This window comes from Podarcis melisellensis (genome assembly GCF_964234715.1).
Source record: "Podarcis melisellensis genome assembly, chromosome: 5".
In the NCBI taxonomy this organism is placed as follows: domain Eukaryota; kingdom Metazoa; phylum Chordata; class Lepidosauria; order Squamata; family Lacertidae; genus Podarcis; species Podarcis melisellensis.
In genome coordinates this window covers 35,655,751-35,677,125 of record NC_138537.1, presented here as the reverse complement: position 1 = coordinate 35,677,125, position 21,375 = coordinate 35,655,751, and the positions used below count along the sequence as shown (strand labels likewise).

Genomic DNA, 21,375 nt, shown 5'->3' with positions numbered 1-21,375 from the left:
AAAGGCCCATCTAGTCCAGTTCTAACTGCGGCAAACCCTTAAGCGCACTTTCCCCTCCTGTGATTTCCAGCAATTGGTATTCAGAAGCATCACTGCATGACTGGGGAGGCAAAGCATAGCCATTGTCACTAGTAGCCACTGATGGCCTGACACTCCATGAATTTGTCCCAATTCTCTTTTAAAGCCTTTCAAGCTGGTGATCATTACTGCTTCTTGTGAGTGTGCTCCACAGTTCAACCATGAGCTGCATGAAGTACTTTCTTTTATCTGTTCTGAATCTTCCAACATTCAGCTTCACTGGATGTCATAAGAGGAAGAAACTTTCTCTAGCCACTTTCTCCATGCCATGCATAACCCTATAAACTTTTCTAAACTAAACAGTCTCAATTGCTGCAACCTTTTCTAATGGGGAGCTGCTTTATCCCCTTGTTGATTTTGATGAACCTTTTGCCTTTACCCTTTGTTTACATTTTGCCTTTACCCTTGTTTACATTTAATTCCATTTGCCATTTTAACACCCATTCACTCAGTTTAAGCAAGTCCTTTTGGAGCTCTTCACAATCTTTTTAACAACCCTGAACAGTTTAGTATCACCAGCAAATCTGGAACGGCTCACCCCTAACTCTAGATCCTTTATGAACTAGTTAAAAGGACAGGTCCCAATACCAGTCCTTGAGAGGGACTCCACTTTTTACATCTCTCTATTCAGACAAATGCTTTTAAGTACTGAACACAAGTTATTTTATTTCACACTCTCACAGAGCTATTTAGAGAAGCTTTATCTTAAGCAGCAAAACAATTTTACATGTTTCATACAAGCATTTGTTCATTCTTAACTTATCCAATGAATTAAGCAGACACACCCATTATGATTTATTATTTTTATTAATAGTCTTGGCTAGTGTTAAAGTGTACAGGAAAATTATATGTTAATATTGTCATATAAAAATTAGCCCTTGGAATATCCAAATATTTTAGAAAAATCAATAAAAAGTGTAACAATATACTTGTAAAATTGTAACTATGTTTGTTACTTTTCTTGAAGAAATGGGTTCTGAAGTTCTGCAGACTGAATTTTTTTAAGCTTGCTTCAAAACAGTCACATCTCTAAAGATACTCAACTTTTAATTAAAAAAAAACAAACAAGATTTTTTGTAACTATTTAGTAACTAAAATTTAGCAGTTTGGACGGTTACAAGTGATCATAAAAAGCCAAGACATTTCAAAATACAATCCCACAGGTAAAACCTTAATATGTAATGAGGTTCTAATCAAAGCAACCAACAAACACATGCAGATGAACATATGGAAGAATTTCATAGATTATTTAATGAAAACAAAGGTATTTATAATAAAATGTTAGATTTATACTAGTTATTTGGCACACACTACATTTTCACAACTTTTCTAATACTGAAAAATTACCATCTCAGTGCTGTATGGTTAATTATTGTAGTAACCTCTTATATAAAACATGGATATTGTGTGAACATGTTCTTGGCAAAATAAAGTCCCTTGAAGTGTGTTCAAAATAAGTAGAACAATTTAACCCCAATAATATTTATGTAAGCATATATAATACAACCATGCTCTATGGGACACAAAGAGATTTTAGTTGCTACTTTGGAAGAGGAAAGGAGGATAAAAAGAGATACTAAACTAAACTTTGTTTCATTATGATCACATTTTAGTAAAAACAGTTTCCTAGAATATTTTAAAACAGGTTTTGTTGATTCTACTTAGGATATGTACATTCTGGGTTAGACCCAGACCTCTGAATGGCACTAACAAATTCCAGGGGAAAAGGAAGGGTTGGGGGTGGCAATTTGTACCAATTCCCCCTTCACCTCCTCCTATCTACAATCTGAACATCTACTCTGAAGAGTTGGTGGGAGGGGCTCCAAAACATAGAGGGAGGCATGGAAGGCTGCAGGAAGGGGAGAAATCAGCAAAAATGTCTTCACCTCTATGTGGAGTCCTCTGTCACACAGCCCCTTGCATGTAGGGCTGCTCTGGGTTTAGCCCTAGGCTTCTACATTTCTCTTACCTTTCTTACAAATTATATTTGTAACAAATCCTATTATTATGATCTGGGATTTTAACTTGTTTATGTGGAGTTTTAAGTAACAGTTTAGATAACATGGTAACATAAGCGTTAAAGGGAAATTATATATAATCATTAGATATAGTGTCAGAATTACATGACGATATTCACATTCAGCCTTTTGGCACTGGGTGTACTGTTTAGTAACAATATATGCTGCAATAGCAATGGCTGAATTGAGCGGTATGTCAAATAGAGCCAAAAACAGGCTGTTTTTTGTTGTTGTTTTTGCACCTCCTCTGCATACATTTTTCAATTTGAATGTTCCTTCACTTATGGCAATAAAAACTAAGCTGAGAGTAAGATCTTATTACCGTTACCAAAAACCAAGTAAATGAAGCCTTGCTTCAAGAACAAGCATCTGTTTTCTTACCTTACCTCTAGGATAAAGGGGAAATGCAATTTAATGATTAAGCAGGATCACTTCATTTTTTTAACTGCAAATATCCATTTCTGCAGAATTGTCAAAATAAGCCACCAAGTTCACATGGGGTATTTCCCTGCTTTACTTTTAATAATCAAAATTATTGCTACTTGCTGGGACCAGCAAGCTTTTAGGCTTACTCTGTATGTACATCTTCAGCTTGATCTGTCATTATTTGCAAACCCATGCAAGAACAACAGATTTCCTGTTCTCCTTAACACTCTGTCAAATTACAGAATAAGGACATGAAACATATCAGATTATCAGAATAGGGGTGTGAAAGCAACCAAGAGCAGGATGTCAGCACACAACCTACAGATTCACCCCAGAGTTCCTGTTGTTCCTTAAGAAGAAGACTAAAAAGATGTGTTTGTTTTCAAGCACAGTGCAAATGCCCATGCATGGACATTTTGGGGCTGCAGATAAAGAGGCTACCAGCATCCTGACTGTTCCTTCACTTACAGAGTATGTGCCCAAGACTGGTCTATCATGCTACTTTTAAAAATATTTGACCTTTTTAAAGACAAAGTCCCTGAAATATTATAAGATTTGCTTTCTAAACTGCACAATGCCTTTAAAAACTATATTGGTTTTTCTTAGATAAAAACACAAAAGGTTCATGTGCGGTAGCTACTTGAAAAAATGACTACAAACCTTAGAAAGGTAGGGCAGTGCAGGAGTGATACAGGCACAGAGTTCTATATGCTACTAAATATAAGAAAAAATGGCACTGAAGAATTCCATTTTGTCACGTACATTGTTACTGGATCAGCTACATGCAAAGAACTGCATCCCAAGGACCAAAAGTTCACTCAAGGCTTTAGTCACAGTCTTCTCCAGCAAAAGCTCCCAGCACTGATCTTTCATGTGAGCATTAAAAACCATATGATACTTGTGGGGATGGTGGTTTAAAGTAGTCTTAAAACTGTATGCACATTAGCCACACTAGGGTATCAGGGAAGGCTGTGGAGGAAATTCAAAGCTCATATGCGGACTTTGGACCTCAAGATTGTTATCATGATCAGTTGATTCCTTCAGTGCAAAAAACAAACCCAAAATAGTGGTAGTAATCCATATTCAGATGAAAAATATTAGCTAGGAAGTATATATATCTTTGTAGCCAGTGTAGTAAAATCAGCTCAGTAAAAGAGTAGTAACCAAAGTTAAAAAAAACCTATCACATTACACCATAACATTAAAATATTGACTATGTCTTAAGTTGTTTTCAAATGAGGCATTACAGAAATGACAATACAGTTGCACATTGAATGTGAATGGACCTCCCAAGTCACAGCAGGATAAGCATCTCTCCTCACAAAATACGTCACTGTGTCACAAGTCTCAAATGGCTCCAATTCATGAAGGTATCTGCCAAAATGAAAATATTGGAAGGCACAACTGTTATTTAATTTACCTTTACATTTTGAAATGGAGCTGTAGTGCAAATACGAATTTTGAAATAGCTTCTCAGCCATGAATCTATAGAGCAGCAATGCTCAAAGTAAGACTCTTGATACAAGTATTGCTTATAAAAAGTAAGAGTGGCATGTATGTTATATCTGTGCTTTATGCCATCAAAGTGACACCACTGTAGTTCTCCACTAAAAAGTTGTAAGCTATAGTACATGTAAACTCTTTTACCATGTAAATTCCTGTCAGGCAGGTTTCTTCCACCATTTTCACTATTCCTGCCTGAGTGAACCAATTTTTTAATAAGACTAAAACTGTGGCTATCAACCCTATTTTAGCTTTTGTCCTATCTCTCCCCCACCCCCACCCCACAATTCCCTTGTTTAACTATTTGATTCTTCTTCCTTATTTCACCCTCCAGTTGTAGGTGCATGAAGTAAATGCACGAAGTTGTATGTCTTAAGTGGAGGTAGAAAAATAAATTGCCCCCATTTAGTCTATAGTACAGGGGTTTAAATCTCCTTCTCCCTGTGTTGTTCCCCGTTTAGGGAAGCTTTTAACGTTTGATGCATTACTGTATTTTAATATTGTGTTGGAAGCCGCCCAGAGTGGCTGGGGAAACCTAGCCAGATGGGCGGGGTATAAATAATAAATTAATTTATTATTATTATTATTAAAGTAACATGGGTTGTTCCATTACTACATATTCAGCACAACATATCTCTATTGCCTCAAAGCCAAAGTCTTTCTTCACTTCTATTAAATGTAGAACATTCCCATGTTCAAAGGTAAGAGAGTCACTTCTATTGCCGAACTTCTCTATTACCTCTGTCTCTCCCTACTACTAGAATACAACCCCCAGGAGGTTCCCTGCAAAGGAATGAGGCCCCCGGGACTGAAAAAGCTTCTGCCCCCTCCACAGCTCTTACAACGTTTCCAAGCTGAGGAAACGAGGGCACAGTACTAAGGTGCCTCCATGTTTTCTCTCTTCCTGGTCTTAAAGGCCCGATTCCATGTAGGGCACAATGGGTAGTGGCATGTGCAGCCCTGCAAAATTTACAAGGCTAACTTAGAACTACCACATTTCTGACACTGCAGCCCATGGGGGCTATCCAGGTGCTGCTGAACTGTAACCATCACCAGCTTCAGTCAGCATGGCCGATGACCAGGAATTATGGGAACTGCAGTTCAAGAACATATGGAGGGCACTACATAGGCTTTGTCTAGAGCAGGGATAGCCATATGCACTTACGCAAACTAACACAAGCATGTAGAAAGTACTACACAAAGACTGATCCAGAAGTCAAAATGTGTATTTAAGACACACAACCCTGCTTTTCCTGCATAGCAGTATTTTTTCCTGCATAGCAGTATTTTACAGATAATGGCTTTTCTATTAAAATGTTTCTTACCAAATAATTTAAACTTTGTGCCCATGGATGCCATCACTGTCTCCTTCTCCACCATGCCTCTGCATCTGCATCTGTGCTTGCATTCTTGCAATCATCTCTTGCATCCGACGGAGCTAGAAGAAAATGATACAATCTTTACCGTGTTTTTATTCTGAAAATATGGCTCTTCTGCAGGTGTTGTTGTTGTTTTGCAAAAATGAGTATAACAAATTGCTTTCTTCTTCCTTCCTCATTACAAAAGACTATGGTACTCATAGTCGCAAAGTAGTCTCAAAAAATAAAAAGCAAGCACTTAACAGGTAGCCAAATGATTAAAATCCATTGAACTCAGTGCTATTTAATCACAATTAAATGTACATAGGACCACAGCCTTAGTTAATTTGAAACGTACAAATGAAAGCTTGCAGCTGCAATTTCTATTAAAGCTGCAATAATGAAGGTTTCATTTATGTTTTTTGGAATCACAATTTCTAATGTGTGTCTGTACAGAGTGCACAAATAAAATAATTTAGCATTAAAAGAGCAAGATGGGAAACTTGCAGAGTTCAGCCATGGACATTCTAAAATGAAAACTGCTAGACAGAAAAGCTATGCTCAAACAGAACACTAGCCCATGGTTTAGAATAATGAGAATGAGCTGCAGTGAACTCCAGACTAATTCTCCTCCTACTTCACTTCTGGCTTGGCCAAGGGGAGATTGGAAGATTCTTTTTATGCTTCATATTAACTACAGCTGAGCATGGCATTTGAACCCTTAACTGAAGTTAATTTTAGCAGTAGTTAGTTGAAATAAGCTAGTTTCTTCAACTGAACTTTTTCCCCCCTACAACAAACCATAGTTAAAATTTATTCTTTGTGCTTGTTTCACCACTAAATGAAATGTATTGAACAGTAAGCACTGGACAAAGTACAAGATTTACTGAACTCTGAGGCACCAGTTAACCTTCTCTTCTGATAGAGCATTCCCCAACCCTCTGGCAAGATATGTCTGGGGCAGAGAACCAGATAGGTCTTGCATGGGTAATATATATCTGGGCTTCAATGGAAGTGTGACTGCATTTGTCCCCTCAAGAGAACACGGAAATAAAAGAAAAACATCAATTGTGAGGTATTAGATGTATTTTAAGTAAAAATAAAATCCTTACTTCAGCTTCCTTTTCCAGCAAGATTTGGTCTTTGTTAACTTCTTCATCTTCAACCTTCCTATTTACAGGGAAGGAAGAGGAACAATTAGGCAGAGAAATAGCTTTTTATTAGATCTTTTTGAAAGAAAAGTATCACCACCACACATCAATGCAATTCAATGGAACTGCAGAAACAAAGAAGAGGTACCAACCTGCCACCTTTTTTAAGTCTTTCAGAACGGAAATTTTCATAGTGAAGGTCTTGAGTAACTTCCTGGAGATCCTGCATGTGAGTGCTAGAAAAGCAAAGAAGCACAATGCTATATATAGTTTGTGACCAAGAGCTAGAATGGATGTGAAGGAATTCTGGCAAAAATATGCAGTGTGAGGAAAAGGTTGGGGAGTAGGAAAAGCTGGGAGAGTCTGAGGACTGTGCTTTTACGTTCTGTAGGGGGAAATCATCCTGGACAACAGACCTGTACAAGATGCAGAGGTCTTACCCATGGATCACCAAGGCTAGCTTTTCACACACAGTTCTGAACATAGTTTATGCAAATTAGCAAAGCTAATATCACACCCACACTATAAAGTACATGGCCTCACCCAAAGAATCTTGGGAATTGTCATACCCTCAGCCCTGTCCAGTCCTTCTCAGAAAACTACACATTTAAAAACTAACTTTAGAAGAAGTAATGCAATGTAAAGTTATAGAAATCTGACTGATGAATATTAATTCTGGACAAAATAACCATGCTAAAGACAACAACATCAATATCATTTCCATAAACCATGCAGTTAACCTATGAACACATATTCAACTCATTTTCTTTTGTGGTCCAATTTCTAAACAGTCAGGAGAAAGGATAGGGCAAACCAAACCAAGCAAATTTATGTAAATTCAGCTAATGCTTTTAAAAGCACATTCCCTATATGGCTGTTTGACACTGCAGTATAGGGAGTTTCAACTTTTATATTGTTTGTCAAGATTAGCTAACTTCTGCAAGGCCCAAGCCAAAAGTCAAATCTAACAGCAAAATTTCTGGCAAGATTATTTCTAGATTTGCCATGTGGTATAGCATTTAAAGAGAGTGATGATTCTGAAAACTTCTGCCCCGTGAAATTATTTTAATCCTGTTACTAATCAGGGAGAGATACTAAGCCTCCTTAAAAGTTCTCGTTGAATGTTTATGTGGGGAAGATGAAGTAACAACGGATAAAGTAATGAAGTAAAGTAACGTGCTTACATTAGCATGGTTCTTAGCTTTAAGAAGTCATTATGCTCTGGGTTCTCCACTTCAACAACTCCCCAAGGATAGAGGCGACCTCTAACCTTTTTGCCTTTGGCCTCAATCAGCTGATTGGATCCCACTACACAAAATGGAATGCTGGTCTGAAATTAAACAGGATAAAACAAGTATGTTACAACCATATGATACTTTTGTATGCAAGTAGTTCCATAGCAATAACCACCATCTCAATCATTCAAATGAAGTGGTCAATTACTTTATTAGACATGGGAGCTTAGGAGCATAAGTTGTGTAGCTGAACTGCAATAGAGGACAAATCTTATCTGAAGGTGATTCATTTACAACTTGAGGACAAATGGGAACAGTCTATAAAGAGGAGGACATACAGCATCTGATCCATTCAATGCATCACTGTTTCTCCACCACTGATACAGGCTTTACCTTCAGAAGCCTGGTCTGTTCTTTAAAGTCCTCATCCTCATCTGATTCAGCATCAGGCAAGTGATATATCTTGATACTATGTTCTTCAATTTCATCTAGAATCTGAGCATAAACAAAAAACAGAACAAAATTAAACAAAAACCAAAGACATATAGGCCAAGCTCAAAGGCTGCAGGCTGTTATGCCAAGCCCTGACTTGGAGTGCAACAATTAATAAGAATAAGAATAAGAATAATTTATTTATACCAAAACTTCAAACATTAAAAACTTCTCAAAACAGGGCTGCCTTCAGATGTCTTCTAAAAGTCGGATAGTTGTTTACTGCCTTGACATCTGACAGGAGGGCATTCCACAGGGTGGGAGCCATTACCAAGAAGGCCCTCTGCCTGGTTCCTTGTAACCTCACTTCTCGCAGTGAGGGAACCGCCAGAAGGCCCTATGACTCCCTCGAGAACACACTAGATCTCCCATTGACCAAAGACTGTCTCTAGCCTTAGAGATCCCAACAGCCTCCCCAGAGCCATCTCCAGGCGATCCCGCAGAGATGCCCTTTGCGTTCTTGTCATTTCAACCAGCAGATGAGCCATTAGAAGAGTCTGAGGGAGAGGTTGAACCATCTTTGTCCTCAAGAGCTCAAGTGTCTAAAGATTCAAGTCCAGGCCACAGACCCACAATGAAGTGTGTTTCTGAGAGCCCTAAGACACCTTGTAACTTGGAAGTAAAACCCCAAGTTGGGAGTAAGGATACCCTTAAAGACCAGCAGCTGGCCTGTAACAACCCTTACTTTGAGCTTCCTAGCTGCTGGAGCAGCACAGAACTCTAGCTCCCTGAATTATCTTGCCTAAACTAGATCTCCTTGGCTGCTGACTCCTGCTTCCTCCTGATGCTGACCCTGGATGATGTTTTGGACTTCAACTGATTACTCATGCCTGACCCTGTCATGTCTTTGACTTTGCATGCTTGACTTATTCTACCATTGTTTTGTAATTTCATACACCAGACTGTAGCCTCCTTGAACCCTACAGACTTGGGGCAGTCCATAGACTGTACTTGCTAAAGCTGGGCAGAGGTGCAATAGCCCCCCCCCCCCCGCATCCCTCCATGACATCCAAACAGCTACTGAAATGTAAAGCTTTCCTTGGAGTAAGATTCAACATGACACGAAAAACTACAACTGAAAAGTTTGCCAAAACTTACTCTTTTCTTCAGTCTTTCTCGCTCCTTCAGAGTAAGAGTATCGGCTTTTGCAATTACAGGCACAATATTCACCTTGTTGTGTATGGCTTTCATGAACTCAACATCCAAGGGCTTAAGTCTAAAAATAATAACGTTAGAATTTTCAGTTATTTACATAGTTTTTTAAAAATTAAAAAGCCTAATATTATGCATACAGATTAGGCCACTGCATAAAATATTTTTTTACTACAAATCTACAAGTACTGCTATACATACCCATGACCAAATGGTGAAATGAAATAGAAGCAGCAGTGAACTCTATTGTCTACAATATGCCGTCTGTTCAAACCACTCTCATCATGAAGGTAACGCTCAAACTGCTCATCAATATAGGATATAATGGTCCTGAAACTTAAATAAAATATCACGCTTATGTAAACATCCCTTTTCTGCAATTCTGGGCAATAGTTGCTTATGTCAAATCAAGCAATTATTTAGAAAGAGAAGTATCAAAAAGGAATGAAACTCTTAATAGTACTTTAAAGCCACTCCAAAAAAGTACACATGTACATGCATGTGTATACATATAAACAAAATATGTATATCCACCAAATATAAGACTCCAAATGTATTGCTCAGTTGATGGTAAGGTTGAGAAAGGCTGACGTATCCTCCTGAGGATATTTTTTTGGGGGGGGGACAGGGGAGCACTGACAATTGATTCCTGCTCTGTTGCACGAAGGGAAGATTTACCATCAGCTGAGAAACACCCTTAAATGCAATCCTATGCTTATATGACAGAGGTCCAAGAAAGTTAGGAAATGATGAAGAGATGCACACTGAACTGTGGAATTGGCAATGAGCACAAACAAAAACACAGTATTTCCAGCCAACAGATGCTAAAGAACAGAAGTAGAAGCTGTTTCAACACAGCATGCTGCACTATGAGGCTGCAAGACATTACTTACAGAATGAAATCAGGTTTTGAAAGAGGACTTGGTGGAGTGGAAGAAAATGGAGGTCCTGATCACAATTAAGTTTTTCAGTGCCTGCCCCAAACAGACCTATTACATATAATCAGTCAGTAGATTTATATACTGCATTTTCCAGATTTGATCACAAAGTGGTTGGAGGGGGAAACCCATGCTAAATACACTAACCAATACATAAAGGAATAATAGTTCAGCAAGTGACAATTCATTCAAAATATATCGAAGGAAATAAAGTTTCCAACAAGCCAATTAATGAATTCAAGAACTGAACATCTTTGAGTACACATTTTTGACCTATGGTCAAGTATATAACATACCAATCTCGACAATTGATGGCATCACCGTATCCTGGTGTATCTACCACAGTTAGACGGAGCTTTACACCCCTTTCCTCAATTTCAACTGTTGAAGCTTCAATCTGCACAGTCCTTTCAATTTTCTCTGGAAAGGAAACAAAATTGATCTCAGGGTGGCTGAAGGCAAGATCAAAAGCCTTTGAAGCAAGATCAATAATTAACAGTAACTAAGTATCTAGCTAAACTACAGCTGAGCCACAAACAGCAAAATAATCTGTATTTTTAACCACAGTGGTACCTCCGGTTACGAACTTAATCTGTTCCGGAGGTCCATTTGTAAACCAAAACTGCTCATACCATGAGGCGTGCTTTCACTAATGGCGCCTCCTGCTGCCGCCATGCAAATTCTGCTCTTATCCCAGGGCAAAGTTCACAACAAGAGGCATCTACTTCCGGGTTAGCAGAGCTCATAACCCACAGCGTTTGCAAGGAGGGTGGTACGTAACACGAGGTTCCACTGTATTGGTTATATTGTAGAATTAAAAAGTTTAAAGTCTTCAAGGCCTTCTGGTACAAAAGGAAAGACATCTGCTCCCCCACCCTAAAATAGATCAATCCATATGGCCTTGATCACAATTTGCTATGAGCCCAAAAAGGTTTTCTGATGCGCAAATACAGTGGTGCCTCGCAAGACGAAATTAATTCGTTCCGCAAGTCTCTTCGTCTTGCGAGTTTTTCGTCTTGCGATGCACGGTTTTCCATAGGAATGCATTGAAAATCAATTAATGCGTTCCTATGGAAAACGCCTTCCCCCGACCTCTTCTGGCGGGCGGCATTTTAAAATCACCCGGGACAGCGGAGGACTTCTCCGCTGTCCGGGGCGATTTAAAAGCCCCTGGGAAGGCAGGCAGGGGGGACAAAGGCTTTCTCGCCCCGCCGCTCGGCTTCGGGACATCGTTCCGAAGCCGGGCGGCGGGGGGAGGCTTTCTCGCCCCGCCGCTCGGCTTCGGGACATCGTTCCGATGCCGGGCGGCGGGGGGAGGCTTTCTCGCCCGGCCGCCCGGCTTCGGGACATCGTTCCGATGCCGGGCGGTGGGGGGAGGCGTTCCTGCCCCACCGCCCGGCATCGGAACGATGCCCCGAAGCCGGGCGGCTGGGGGAGGCGTTCCTGCCCCACCGCCCGGCATCGGGACGATGCCCCGAAGCCGGGCGGCTGGGGGAGGCGTTCCTGCCCCACCGCCCGGCATCGGGACGATGCCCCGAAGCCGGGCGGCTGGGGGAGGCGTTCCTGCCCCACCGCCCGGCATCGGGACGATGCCCCGAAGCCGGGCGGCTGGGGGAGGCGTTCCTGCCCCACCGCCCGGCATCGGGACGATGCCCCGAAGCCGGGCGGCGGGGGGAGGCGTTCCTGCCCCACTTCCCGGCATCGGGACGATGCCCCTAAGCCGGGCGGCGGGGGGAGGCTTTCCTGCCCGGCCGCCCGGCTTCGGGACATCGTTCCGATGCCGGGCGGCGGGGGGAGGCTTTCCCGCCCCGTCGCCCGGCATCGGGACATGGTTCCGATGCCGGGCGGCAGGGGGAGGCTTTCCCGCCCCGTCGCCCGGCATCGGGACATGGTTCCGATGCCGGGCGGCGGGGGGAGGCTTTCCCGCCCCGTCGCCCGGCATCGGGACATGGTTCCGATGCCGGGCGGCGGGGGGAGGCTTTCTCGCCCCGTTGCCCAGCATCGGGATGATGCCCCGAAGCCGGGCGGCGAGGGGAGGCTTTCCCGCCCCGTCGCCCGGCATCGGGACATGGTTCCGATGCCAGGCAGCGGGGGGAGGCTTTCTCGCCCCGTCGCCCGGCATCGGGACGATGCCCCGAAGCCGGGCGGCGAGGGGAGGCTTTCCCGCCCCGTCGCCCGGCATCGGGACATGGTTCCGATGCCAGGCGGCGGGGGGAGGCTTTCCCGCCCCGTCGCCCGGCATCGGGACATGGTTCCGATGCCGGGCGGCGGGGGGAGGCTTTCTCGCCCCGTCGCCCGGCATCGGTACGATGCCCCGAAGCCGGGCGGCGGGGGGAGGCGTTCCTGCCCGGCCGCCCTGCATCGGGACGATGCCCCGATGCCGGGCGGCGGGGGGAGGCTTCAAAAGCCGTCCGGGGGCTTTTAAATCGCCCCGGACAGTCCCGGGGCGATTTAAAAGCCCCCGGTTAGGCAGGCAGGCGGGGCAAAAGCCCCCCGCCCGCCTTGGGAAGAGGTCCAGGACCTCTTCCCAAGGCGGGCGGGGGGGCAAAAGTCTTTGCCCCCCCTGCCTGCCTTCAAAAGCCGTCCGGGATAGCGGGAAGCGCTTCCCTGCTATCCCGGACCGCTTTTAAAATGCTGGCGGTGGGGAGCAAAGCCTTTCGCCCCCGCCGGCCTTCCTGGACCTCTTCTGAAGTCCGGAGGGGGGAAAAAGGCTTTGCTCCCCACCGCCAGCATTTAAACAAAGGTCCCCGAGATTTCCCTATGGGCTTTCGTCTTGCGATGCAAGCCCATAGGGAAAATCGTCTAGCGAAGCGTCGCAAAACCCGAAAAACCCTTTCGTCTTGCGGGTTTTTCGTCTTGCGAGGCATTCGTCTTGCGGGGCACCACTGTACATGCAAGTGTCAAAAGCAAGAGACTCAAACTACAAGATACAAAGGAAGGGCAAAATAAACAACGCCTACCATCAAGGCTAAAAGAGTTAGGATATGGGGAACAACTCCCTCACCAGGAATACTGCATTGCATTCTGACTTTTGAACTTTATCAGTATTTTTTAAAGATCAAAAAGGGGAAAGATGAAAGGAAACAATTATAAATGATTTACTATAAAAAAGTAAGAGCCTTCATCTAGGACTATTGTGTCAGAAACAGTGGTCCTATTCACATGTCCAGCTTAACCATAAGGTTATGAGGATGAGTCACAGTGAGCATTGGATTCATGCCCTATCCCCTTGAGAGTGGTTGAGAAGGGATTGGGTTGTTTTAGATAAAATTCAATTTAGTGTTATGCCTCAACCCTAAACTGTGCTGAATTCAAACTACACTGAAATAACAATACTAAGCTCCTTGATGCTGCACCAGAGAGGGAGGGAAGGAAGAGGACATGAGCCCAGGACATGCCTTGTCTCATTCATGCTAAACTACAGTTTAATACTGTATTATGTTCAAACCAGCCAAGTGGCTTTCATGAAATGGTTTTCAACTGCTCAGGTGTCTGCAAAAAGCTTTGTGTATTTTTGTGACCACATGGAGTAAGGAACAAGGCACTTAACTGGTACAAAACTGCATTAAGCACCCATGACTGGAAGTCCCCCCACTTTTCAATCCTGGCTTACACAAATTAAGTGTTTAATAAGATTCAAAAACAGAAGACACCAAAATTTCATGTTTACCAGCTGCTCCTGGGATTATTCTTTCTGGATAGAGATCTGTTAAGAACAGGCTGTTTATTAGAGTAGATTTTCCCAAGCCAGATTCACCTATGAATCAATATGAAAATAAAACCGTAAGAAAGTATTACATATTAATGAATCAGCAGAAGGTTGGACCTTTCACTTTTGTACATCGTTACCTATTTCAAACTTGGCAACAGACAATGAACAGTTAATATTCTTCAGGCTTACAAAGCACGCCTTCTAAATAAGTTAGTATTGTGACAATTATTTTCAGTGTTCCCTGCATGTAGAAACAAGCTCTTTCTGGGAGAAACCCAGTTATGGGGAAAGCTTCACATCTTGACATTCTGCCTATCAGACATCTTAGTACTTGTGTGTGTTCCCAGACTTATTTTTGGGAACTCCAAACCACCTGCAAAAGAGATTACTAATTTGCATATGGCAAAAAATGTGTGCAATTTTTTGTGTAATGTTATTTTGTTATCCTGCCCTGTTAACAGTATCAAAGAGGGGCAGGCTATAAATCTTTTAAATAAATAAATAATTAACTAAGGAAGGTCTTGGAATGGAAGGCAGCATTATTTCAGATGGTGGCATGGATCTAATTTGCACTGCAGGTTAGCATCACTATAATAATCTTTACAAGCGTTTGGACAATTTTATCTGAAATCCCACATTAACCATTTATTCTTTCATATGCTAGAGCATTGAATGGGTTACCCAGAAGTTGAATGATCAACTTTCCTGATTCCCTAATTTTACTTAAATGCTTGATTTATGCAAGTTTGGTAGCAAAATGATTGTACAGTAATTTTAAAAAATAATAATCAACAGGTTTAGAGAAAATATTACCTCCAGATTACTGGAACATCATTAATGTATGATGGTACACTGAAAAGAATGGGACTGACTTCTGAGCTCACATGTGTAGGATTACCTGTCATAACGATGGTAACTGCTCACAGAGGATATAGACAGAAAAATTGTTTTATGGAGCAGCAACACTTAGGCCATTTTGCAGCATCTTTGAAATCTGGCCGCAACACGCCCAGAAGAGTTCCTGAAGTCCACTACATTTTAGGGAGCAGGTCCTGAACATGTTACTAGTTTCTGCTGCTACAGCTTTTGAAGCCCATGTATTATAAGAATCTTGAAATAAGTCTTTAAAGTTTATTTTTTCAGATTTTTCGCATACAAAACTGCCTTTTAATAATGAGAGGCAATAATAAGCAAGCAAGTACTGTACTCTGATTGGAAGTGACTTCCCAAAAGGCATTTCCGAATCCTGCTATCAGAGAACCTTAAAAAAGATTTCAGCAATGGAAGCAGGCACACTATTCTATAACTGAGTTAAAGATTCTTTAATAGGTTCAGATTTATACCTGCTAGTTCTTGTGAATAATGATTACTTCAGATATAATGTCTATACAGGACCTTCAAGAACAAAATTATGAATAATTACTAAATTCGACTTTATTAAAATAAAAAGTGATCTTACCAACCACCATAAGGGTGAACTCAAAGCCTTTTTTCACAGACTTCCGATGAACCTGGTTTGGAAGGTTTGCAAATCCAACATAACCAGGAGTTTCTGGATTTGTAAACTTTTCAGCAGGCTGTTGCTGAAAAGAAAAGAATGTAAAATTAAGATTAAATACTATTACATTCTACTATTTTGAGGTGGAAAAATTGTTCATGGAAAAGCTACCTACTCTACTCTCTACACCTCCTTTGATAGTTCTTTCCTCTTAATTCCAATTGTGGAGTCTGGCCTGGCTCAAAAAAACCATTCCAGGCTTCTTGCACCACAATTTATTACAACAGAAGTATCAGGACTGAAATCCTTTCCCTTGCCCCTCTTTGCCATTAACAAACTCTGGCTTGTTTTAAGACAGAATTCCCAACACAGGTGTACCTAGGGTCCCTTGCACCCTTGGTAAGGAGCTGTGTTGGCACGTCCCCTCCCCCACCCGGAAATATCACTTTACTGCAGAGGACAGGAAGCTTTTCCTGCATTTGATCTCACCATGACAGCAGCGTCACATTGTCACACACATATATACGTCATGCACTCCATAATCCAATATCCGATTTCTGCGTTCCCGACAAGGGGTGGGTTTTGCTAGCCCCTAGGTACGCCTCTGATTCCCAACCCTGACATAGCCAGGATTTTCAACCAAAAAGTAAGGAGGAGTGTTTGGCCCAGACACAGGACAGAGGGAGTGCATCTGTTCCTGCTTCTAGGGCTCTCAGCAGTTTTTTATACTGTTGGCTACAGTATCTTCCAGGACTAGTTCTGTTGGATAGTTTTAGGGGCACTTTTTAGTGGTTCTATTCCTACCTGTAGGGCTGTGCCCAGAGAATAACACTGGGAGGTTGCGTCTCAGTCCCATGATCCTTGTGCTATTGTGTACCGCAGGGCACAATCTTGTTGTCAATATGCTGCTATTAGTAGCAGCTATTACAAGTTATGGGGCAAAGCATAATCAGTACACTGGTGACATGTAGCTCTATTTCTCCATAACATCTGAGTTAGGAAAGGCTGAACATAAACTTTAGTCTGAACCCCGGAAATAGGAGTCACTGTGAGTGAGTGGTTCCCCTGTCTGGGAAAATGGCCAATTGCTTCCTCTGGCTGTGGCTGCACTCAGACTGAAAGAACAGGTTTGTAGTTTGTGGATGCTCCTGAATCCATCTCTCACTTGAGGCTTAGGCAGTCTCAATGCCTAGGAGAGCATTTTACCAGCTACAGATGATATGCAAACTATGGTCATTATTGGATAGGGATAGCCTGGCCATGACGATTCATGCATTGGTAACTTCAAGACTTGATTACTGCAAATGCAGTCTACGTGGTGCTACCTTTGTGCTTAGTCTGGAAGCTCCAGGTGTAAAGTTATGCAGCTAGACTTTTGGTGGGGAAAGACTACTGTCAGCACATAACCTGAGTGCTTAAAATCCTGCATTGACTGCTGATGTTACCAGGCCAAGTTAAAGGTTATTGTACAAATATACACAGATTTTTGGTCTAAGATACCTTAAGGAGTGCCTGATTCTTTACACCTCAGTTTGCTCACAGAGATCTTTGGGGGATGCTTTGTTTGTTGACCCCCACATGACTCAGATGCGCAGCTCATGTCCACCAGGAGCTGTGCAATCAGCTCTGTGCAACTTCACCTTGGCTAAGATCAGACAAGTTGGCTAAGATCAGACCTGTTGAAATTCAGGTGCTTGATAAAGGCTTTAAAGTAAATTTTATTAGGCCTATTTTCTGTTTACCTGTGGTTTCTATACTTTTAAGCAGCATATTATTTGACTTATCCACTGCTTTATTTATTGTTCTGTAACTTGATTTGAGACAATTTATGGTGAAAAGTGACATATAAGTATTGGAAATAATAATTTTAAAATAATAGAAATAGTACTAAGTGACATGGTAAAAAGACTGCGGGAGAAAACATGACTTTTATTTCCATAGAGGTAGAAGTAGTTTTAAAAAATCCATCCAATCCATCACTTAACATGGATTAACATTGAGAATTTTTAGAGAGTATAAAAGCAACGTGATTATATTCCTTCATTAGTTAATTTAGCACACCAGTATCAAATAAGTGTTTATTGCCTGCAAAGAACAAACCATCAAAATAGTTATGAGAAAAGGCACATCTTACCTTGGACATGTTTATGGAGGTGAAGAATCTGGGGGGGAGAGAGATCAGTTTTAATCTGAGATATTTAAAAGCAGGCATTTGAGAGATTATACAAAATTTGGAAAAAAAAAACCCCACAGAAAATTGTTTACAATTGATAAAATCTTATTAAATTTCTGTGAAAAGGAGCAAGTGAAAGAGATTTTGGTAAAATGGCAAAAACTGAAGAGATGTCAACCACATGGTTAGTACATGACCCTGTACTAAAACAGTACTGGAGTAAAATAAAAACCTTAACTGAGAAGGTAGTGCGTTCTCTTTTTTAACCTCCACAAAATATCATCTTTCAAGAATTGACTAGATAGTAACCACTAGGTCATGATATGATAAATGCTGGAAGTAACATAAATACCAAACATATATGAATGGGTAAATTATTAACAGCCAAACGGACATCTTTTATAATAAAAGAAAATGTTCAAATGGGAAAAGTATTTTAATAATGTCATATCTACATGCTTGAGTGTAATTCTGGGAACACATTTTGAAGTTGTGACTTAAGCACCAACATCCATAATATCCTGCAGAATAAGAGTTTGAAATCCGAGTGGAATTCCTAATAATTAAATACTGCATATGCCTGTTTCAATAGGAAATAGCTCTCTGTGGACATCAGAATTATGTATGGAGCTGAACCCGCCCACGACTGGAATGTGGGCCCCCTGAGAGCTTTCCACCCAGCATGTCCTCAACCTACAAAGGTTTTGCCCCTATAGCTCAATACATGCACAAGTAGAGAGCTATTGTTGGGGGAGAATTTTCATTTCGCTCGTAACTCAACTTTGAAGTATAAGCGCTGAGGAAGTTATCCAGATAGATGCAGGAGTCGGGAGAGCGTAATCAAGACTCCCACTCCGTAAGCGAGAATCGCACATCCTCTGCAAACTGCCCCCTAGAAGGCCCACCCAGCACGTCACTCCTGCTCTTTCAGCACACACGACACATCTCCAACCGGAAATCTGTCGCTACACAGAGCGAGCACAGCTGTGCTGCTCTTCTCCGCAATGGCATTTTTGAAATCCTCCACTTTCGAGGGCAAGCCGCCCCCCGCCCGCCCCCGTCTCTTTTGGAGGAGTAATGAACCCTTCCCAATTTCATGAGCGATTTTCCTCCCTCGCCATCCCGTGCTTGACCCATAGTAGCGTGGGAAGGAGCACCCAATGGTCATCTAGTCTCCACAAACACACACACAGCCTACATACAATACAGTGGTCGCAAGTGTTTTTGAGAGCCCCCTTCCCCGATGCGTTTTCGTGGATAAACTTGCTGACCCATCTGCCTTTTTGGCGGCGGAGATACGGCGTCAGTCGCAACCCCCTTCCTCCCCACACACCCCTTTCCCCATTTCCTTCCAGCCCGCTCTTCCCTGCTCCCATCCGTGGCGAAAATGCCGCCCGGGAGGCAGCGGAGGGGCTGAAACCAGAGCAAGGGATGGCGGGCGGCGGGGGGGGGGCGGGGTCTTTCTCGCCTGAAAAGCGAGGTTTCCCCCCTCGCCTCACAGAGAGACAGGCAGAGGCTCCCAGCGGGCCACACGAACGCACACGGGCGCGCGCCGAGGGAAAGAGCCCGTGGCCACCATCCCCCCGCGGTTGCCCAGCCCCAGAGAGAACCTCCTCACGGGCAACGCCTCACCTGGCAGCCGCGCCCCGTCCTCGCTTGCTAAACCGCCGCCGCAAATCTTCGAACCCGCCCAACCGCTTCACGGAGTTCCGCGGCGCATGCGCGCTGGCGCCTTCCCACCCCCCTCCCGCGGCCTGTGTCCTTAACCCGTCTCCATCCGCAGCGTGAGGCAAAGACAAGCCTCTTCGCGAAAAGCGCCCCCGCCCCGCGGCCCAGCCTTCGCACGCGACAAAAGCATGGGGGGTGGGTAGTAACAAAGGCGCGTGCGCGACTCAGCCAATACTGGCTCGCTCAGCCCCGCCTCCCCCAGTTGCTATAGTGATACCCGAGGGCAAGGATGGGGGGAGGAGTTTCCCCCTTTATCTTGGCGGGTCACGCACAATCCCTTTCCTTTACCAAGATGGCGGCTGGTCCTTCGTATTCGGCATAGCTGTGCTGCGAGCCCATGCGAGGTAAGAACGTATGCCTCCCGCAGGCCAGCCAGAACGTAAAGCGTGGAGCGGTAAAGGTCTACACGGAGCAATTTGCTAGTTTGACCTTTCTTTTCATGAAGGTTTTGTGGCTATGGCGAGATCACATTACCGGAACAGGGCCTGCAACGCGCGGGAGCTCCGATATTAACCCTCATTAGTAACTCTATGGTGTCTTCAATTTCAATTGGCTGCTGGAGGGCACGTGGTGTCACTTGCCCAGTACCATAGAGAGTGCGGGAATGAGAGGTCGTAGGGGGATAGTCTAGAGGTGACCAGCTGTGGGGGTTCCTTTGCATTACTTCGTATTAGGTTCCGAAATATGAACCTTGCGCTTGTCTCTTAACCCAGTAATTCATTGCAAGCCGTGAAAACTATAAGTGATCTCGAGCCCGCATTTTCCACTCCCACAGAAGCAAAATCATGTGTGTAAAATGTTCCCTACTATAGGATAGCCAGATACAATTCTCACAAAAGGGATGGGGTCTTTCCTCATCGCTACATGCCAATCACCTAGCAAATGGTACTGGTAATGTACAGAAGCCCTGCTCTCCTTTGCACCTGGTGACCCTGTTATGTTCATGGACTACTGAGACCCATACAATGGAGAATTTAGCACTTGTTCATACTATTTTCTGCCAGGCTGACACATCTCTGGCTTTGAAAAGCCCTTCACCTCGGTTTTGTGCTGTGCTTAAATTACAAAGGCCAGCTGTTTTTTTTAATTTGATGTTGGCCCAGGCTACAATAGCTTCCCCATTTGCCACTTTACAGATTTTATTATATCTTTTTATAACATTTATTTAAGATTTTTTTAGTTATACGTATCTGAAAATAAGTCTCATTGAACTCTGCAGGACTTACTTTAGAGTAGCCATGCATTAGAATGCACTGCAGCAAGACAACATTACCAGTCTTATTAGTAGTCCTGGCTTTGCATGTTATGAATTGGTAGCTTGCTAATGAATAAAAGAATAGATGCAGAGGAGTAGAAATAAGCAGGATATTTTTGCAACAAAGGTAGAAACTTCCAAAGCTCTGTAATTAGACAAGAATTATTTAACTTACTAATAAATGATTAGGAACTGGTATGAACTGCAAGATAACCATTTGCAGAATTTGAGTTGGTGTGATCTCAGCAAAATTTGAAGAGCTTGAAATGGAACTCTTCAAATCAGGTTAGTGAGTAACAGAAAATGCAGATTCAGTTGCTAATCCCCTGCAAATTTACTTTAAAGCAATTCTTGTTTTGCATGATGGGACATGCAACACAATCCTGTGTGTTTTTACGTAGAAGTAAGGTCTACTGTCTGAATGACAGCTTTCTTCTGAATAACTATTTAGAATTTCATTTCCGACATACACTGCTAAAGTTTGGTCTGCAGTCATATCCCCTACTTGCATTCTTCCTCAATGAAGCCTAAATGTGTAACAGCATTTGCTTCTACTTCTCTCTTACTACCAGTTCCTATCCTGTTCCTAGTCTCTGTCACTTATTGTCTCAAATACCAACAGAATGTAGATTTTAAAAATGCAAGGAAATGGGCTCTT

General features: G+C 42.7%; 2 protein-coding genes across 5 annotated transcripts in view; one reads left to right on the top strand and one right to left on the bottom strand.

The window, feature by feature from the left end:
• Positions 1-3,723: 3,723 nt before the first annotated feature.
• On the bottom strand, positions 3,724-19,871 carry SEPTIN2 (septin 2). Of its 3 annotated transcripts, none has more exons than XM_081910528.1 (13): positions 19,751-19,871; positions 17,696-17,723; positions 15,523-15,646; positions 14,022-14,108; positions 10,648-10,771; positions 9,615-9,749; positions 9,360-9,477; positions 8,163-8,264; positions 7,719-7,864; positions 6,687-6,770; positions 6,496-6,553; positions 5,351-5,463; positions 3,724-3,896 (listed from the first exon to the last, which is right to left on the bottom strand). In XM_081910528.1, exons 2-12 carry the CDS (start codon positions 17,702-17,704, stop codon positions 5,359-5,361), a joined length of 1,092 nt encoding a protein of 363 aa, XP_081766654.1. In that variant the 5' UTR covers positions 17,705-17,723; positions 19,751-19,871; the 3' UTR covers positions 3,724-3,896; positions 5,351-5,358. The 3 variants fall into 3 exon arrangements, with proteins under 3 accessions (XP_081766654.1, XP_081766655.1, XP_081766653.1); XM_081910529.1 differs by lacking the exon at positions 19,751-19,871 and adding an exon at positions 19,367-19,507 and having other exon boundaries at positions 17,696-17,750; XM_081910527.1 differs by lacking the exon at positions 19,751-19,871 and adding an exon at positions 19,367-19,507.
• Positions 19,671-21,375, top strand: part of HDLBP (high density lipoprotein binding protein) — a 56,049-nt gene continuing 54,344 nt past the window's right edge. Inside the window, exon 1 of one of the 2 annotated variants that reach the window (XM_081910312.1) lies at positions 19,671-19,806. The gene's annotated coding sequence lies outside the window, so the exon portion shown is untranslated. The remainder of the gene's footprint in view (positions 19,807-21,375) is intronic. The other variant, XM_081910314.1, reaches the window with a different exon arrangement.

Bases quoted from the DNA above. Each gene is read 5' to 3' on its own strand.
- SEPTIN2 (XM_081910528.1), bottom strand. The intron at 10,772-14,021 runs GTAAACATGAAA...TTTCCTTTCCAG, and splicing joins AATAATCCCAGGAGCAGCTG to AGAAAATTGAAAGGACTGTG. The intron at 9,750-10,647 runs GTATGTTATATA...ATTTTATTTAAG, and splicing joins GCCATCAATTGTCGAGATTG to TTTCAGGACCATTATATCCT.